Raw genomic sequence first — 4,765 nt, forward strand, 5'->3', positions numbered from 1 at the left:
GTGATCCTCCCATCTCAGCCTCCCAAACAGCTGGGACCACAAACCTGTGCCATCACACTAAGCTTATTTTTTTTTTATTATTTTTTTGTAGAGATGAGGTCTTGCTATGTTGCCCAGGATGGTCTCAAACTCCTGAGCTCAAGTGATCCTCTCACGTCGACACCCTAGTCTTAATCAATGGTGGAAGAACCATCTCAGAACTGTTTGTTTCAATTAGCCATTTAAGTTTAACAGTAAAAGACTGGTTAATAAACAATGCATCACAAAACCTCAGAAGGAAAGAATGTTTTGCAGACTATTTTGTTTTTGTTTTCGTGTGGCAGTTTTATTAGTTCTTAAAATCATTACTTTTTAACGGAAACACCTTGACCAAAAATCTATCACAGAATTTTGAGACCTATTAAAACAAAGTTTAATGAGAAAAAAAGGTAGAGCAGAATAATCAACTTAGAATATAACATTTTGTCACCAGCTGATGATAAGTAACTACATCACTGAAGAAGTTTACATCATATTCAGCAGTGAATCTAATATTATAGATGGAATACTACCAATAAAAATATTTTTCTGTTTTGAAAAATCTGTCAACTATAATACATATAATGGCCATTGTACATCCATCTGCAGTTAAAATATGTTCATGTAAATGCTTTTGAATAAAATTTATATGGCATCACTTCCTAAAAAGCTTTTTCAGTATTCTATTTTCCTTTTAATACATCATATGGGAGTAAATTTCAAAATCTCTTAATCTTTGTCCTGTTCTGTTTATGTTTCTCCTTACAAATTTGCGGTGACCTCAAAGTCTTCCTAAGCATTAGGAAAGGCTTCTTTTCAACAGGATGGCTTAAAATTAAGTTTGCTAAATAACATGATTGCCATCACACCATTGGCACCAACACCCATAGCAGACATCACTAATTAAAGAACTAATTTCTCTTGCAGAGTATAGATTAGACTCAGCTGTGGAGCTCCAGACAGCTAGGAAAACCTATCTCTTGAACTGGTTATACAGCTGAAGGAAGTCAATTCAGTTCTCCAAAGTCCCTCTCATTGTTTTATAATGGTGGTCTCTATTCTACCACAATCACTGTGAGGGTTTGTAATGCCCAGTTTGAGAAACGTGGTCATGACGTGATTCACTGCTGCTCTTCCATAGTTCTGTAAGAAAAAGGAAAAAGTTTTTACCTCTCCAATTTTTTTTTTACGATGTATAGTTTAATTAATAGTCTTATACCAATGTTAATTTCCAGTTTTTGATAACTGTACTATGTTTATGGAGGATGTTAACATTAAAGGAAGGTGAATCAGCATTGTACAGAAGCTCTCTATACTATTTTACAACTTCTGTAATTCTAAGAGCAGTTAGAATAAAACTTTTTTTAAATTAAAAAAATCTCATTTTGTACCCTCCAACTACAGATAGCACATACTGCAGTACATTCTACAGGCCTCTTGGTCTCAGCTTGTGGCTGTTTTCTTTCTTTTTTTTTTAAATTATTATTATTATACTTTAAGTTTTAGGGTACATGTGCCCCATGTGCAGGTTAGTTACATATGTATACATGTGCCATGCTGGTGCGCTGCACCTATTAACTCGTCATTTAGCATTAGGTATATCTCCTAATGCTATCCCTCCCCCCTCCCCCACCCCACAACAGTCCCCAGAGTGTGATGTTCCCCTTCCTGTGTCCATGTGTTCTCATTGTTCAATTCCCATCTGTGAGTGAGAACATGCGGTGTTTGGTTTTTTGTCCTTGTGATAGTTTACTGAGAATGATGATTTCCAATTTCATCCATGTCCCTACAAAGGACATGAACTCATCATTTTTTATGGCTGCATAGTATTCCATGGTGTATATGTGCCACATTTTCTTAATCCAGTCTATCATTGTTGGACATTTGGGTTGGTTCCAAGTCTTTGCTATTGTGAATAGTGCTGCAATAAACATACGTGTGCATGTGTCTTTACAGCAGCATGATTTATAGTCCTTTGGGTATATACCCAGTAATGGGATGGCTGGGTCAAATGGCATTTCTAGTTCTAGATCCCTGAGGAATCGCCACACTGACTTCCACAATGGTTGAACTAGTTTACAGTCCCTAAGCCAGGGAATTTTCCAGAATATTAATAGTACTGGAAAAGACCCTGAACAGTTAGTGCCGTGGCAGGAGGGTCCAAGCGGCTGTAGAAGCACATTCTGTTCCTTTTCTTCACCAGCCAACCAGACCAAATAAGAGTGGGTCTCCTCTCCTCTCCGGAGCCACATTCCAGCCTGGACAGGAGAGGTGCCCCCGACACACAGTGTTTCCTACTAGGAAATGTACTAAAATTAACCGAAGTTCCTCAAGTCCTGGCTGGGGAGATAACACCGTCAGCAGAGCTCACTGTTCCTTCCTCAGCACACTGCTTTCCTTGCTATCTCTGGGGCAAGTTGTCTTTGGCATCTTGAAGGATTTATATTTGTTGTGTCTTAAATGTGTAACTCATTAGTAATGAGCCAATAGTGGAAATTTCAATGAACACAGCTTTTTACTCCAGTAATTCCAGGTGTGAACCACAAATAGAAAGGTTCTTTTCGTGAATTTTTCCTCTACGGGCGCTATCTGGTGTTTGCACCCTGAGTCCTAGGAAAGCTAACACGGAAATAAAGCCTTCCAGTGTTTCTGTCTGTTATCTATAGGTCCTCCTAACTAATATTGCCCTTCTAGGACAAAGGTGCCTTCCTTTCCAATACGCTTTCTGCAGGGAGAACGCAGCGAAGGAGCCGGATCCTCTGAGACCAGTTCAGAGGCACCCCCTCTCCCACACAGCCTGGTGCAGCTGGGGCCGGCAGGCAGGAAGTGTGCCCCACGGGATAGCAGTTGCGGTCCTGCAGGCTCCTTAAGAATGGCATTTGGTCTCCTCAGAGAGGTTGTTAAAGTCATGTTAGATCTCTAAGGAATTTCCTCACTTACCCCAGGCTGACTCCAAGCCCCAGCACAAACTTTTCACTTTGGATCTCCTCCCCTCACCCACAATCCCTTTGGCCTGAGGTGACTTCGTGCCCTCGCCTCTCCATTACCAGCCTCTCTCTCCTGTGTCCCATGCAGACCCACAGAGAGTCTTGCCTTCTACTGACAAAACATTCCCATGCTCTGTGATCCTTCCTCTCCGGGGCTCTAGTCTCTTTCTGGATCTCTTCAAATCAAGACTCCGCTTCCTAGAAAGCAGGAAGTTGGGCCAAAGCACAATATGGCTGCCGGTAGAGCAATGTGGCAGAAGGGAAGGTGACATGGGCTCAGAGGCACGGCCTGGGGAGCACTGTTCCTCACTTGTCTCCTAATCTTGGGCAAATCTCTTACCTGCTTTGAGGCTTTGTTTTTTCATCCTAAAAAAGATTATACTCTTATCCCAGGAGTAATTAAATATTCTATTCAAGGCATTCAGTACTGGGCTGGCAACAGGGTGCTTCTTGATATTAGTATTACTTGTTAACAGTGGCATTTATCGAAGTATCTCCTGAAGAAACTAATCTCATGATTCACTGTAGCAAATAGGGTTCAAAATTCAAATATGCCTGGGAAATTTGAACTGTGAACTGAAGCTTACTCCAGGCCATATGGAGATTTATAATGATCACAAGTAGTTCTTCCTCTGGACAAGCTACTTAACTGCTCTGCCTCCATTTTCTCATTCATAACATGGGGGCTAATTACAGTTTCTTCCTCTTATTATTTTTCTGAGCACTAAATTAGGTGCCCTATATTAAACATTTTTCAAAATGCCTGCTGTATCACATATGTGCAACAAATGTTAACAAGTAGTATTAGAATTAAGTAGTAGTATTACAATTAAGCAGTATTACAGTTTATAGTGCTATCACTATTTAATGATACTGAAAATTCCTAAAATTAACAACAACAAATAACACTGTCTTTTTAATGTTGCTGAACTGTTGCAATGTTGCAAACTTTATTTGGCCAGTGATCTCTTTTCTGGTGACCAGTGGGAAACACTAGCTAAAGAATTAAACCTTTGAGAGATATTTGGTTTGGAACAGAAAACACCTGAAGATATTGTGTCTTGATCCAAATAACTTTTCAGCCTCTGGGATTTCCCCCTGAACTCTTATTGGCATAATGGTTCATGCTGTCAGAGAAGAAATGTTGAAGATGGTGCAGTAGTGTCTGACTTGTGGGCTTCAGTGTCCAGACAAGAGAGCGTCCTAGCAGAGACCCAAGAACATGGATCTAATGCTCAGATGGAACAGAGTCTAAATCCTCACTGAGTATTCTTTATTATTTTGGAGGAGGGAATAAAGAGAAATTATCTAATCTCACTAAACTTCAGTGTTCTCATCTACAACATTAAAAATAATTGTACCTACCTCATAGGATGGTTATGTAGTATAGTAAATGGCATGTAAATTAACCTCAGTAAAGTCTGTCTCCTAGTTATTATCACAATGTATTAGTCTGTTCTCATGCTGCTAATAAAGACATACCCAAGACTGGGCAATTTATAAAGGAAAGAAGTTTAATGGACTCACAGTTCCACATGGCTGGGGAGGCCTCAATATCATGGCAGAAGGCAAGGAGGAGCAAAGCCACGTCTTACGTGGCAGTAGGCAAGAGCTTGTGCAGGGGAACTCCCATTTATAAAACCATCAGATCTCATGAGATTTATTCATCACCGTGAGAACAGTATGGGGGAAACTGCCCCCATGATTCAATTATCTCCACCTGGCCCTGCTCTTGACACATGGGGATTATTACAATTCAA

The 4,765-nt window shown here is 40.2% G+C and overlaps 1 protein-coding gene across 1 annotated transcript in view; it reads right to left on the minus strand.

Annotated features, from left to right (window-relative positions):
* Positions 1-298: 298 nt before the first annotated feature.
* MOXD1 (monooxygenase DBH like 1) overlaps positions 299-4,765 on the minus strand; it is a 127,760-nt gene continuing 123,293 nt past the window's right edge. Inside the window, exon 11 of the mRNA XM_054492895.2 lies at positions 299-1,161. Within this exon, the coding sequence (XP_054348870.1) occupies positions 1,140-1,161 (22 nt within the window). The 3' untranslated portion in view covers positions 299-1,139. The remainder of the gene's footprint in view (positions 1,162-4,765) is intronic.

This window comes from Pongo pygmaeus, chromosome 5, assembly GCF_028885625.2.
Source record: "Pongo pygmaeus isolate AG05252 chromosome 5, NHGRI_mPonPyg2-v2.0_pri, whole genome shotgun sequence".
In the NCBI taxonomy this organism is placed as follows: domain Eukaryota; kingdom Metazoa; phylum Chordata; class Mammalia; order Primates; family Hominidae; genus Pongo; species Pongo pygmaeus.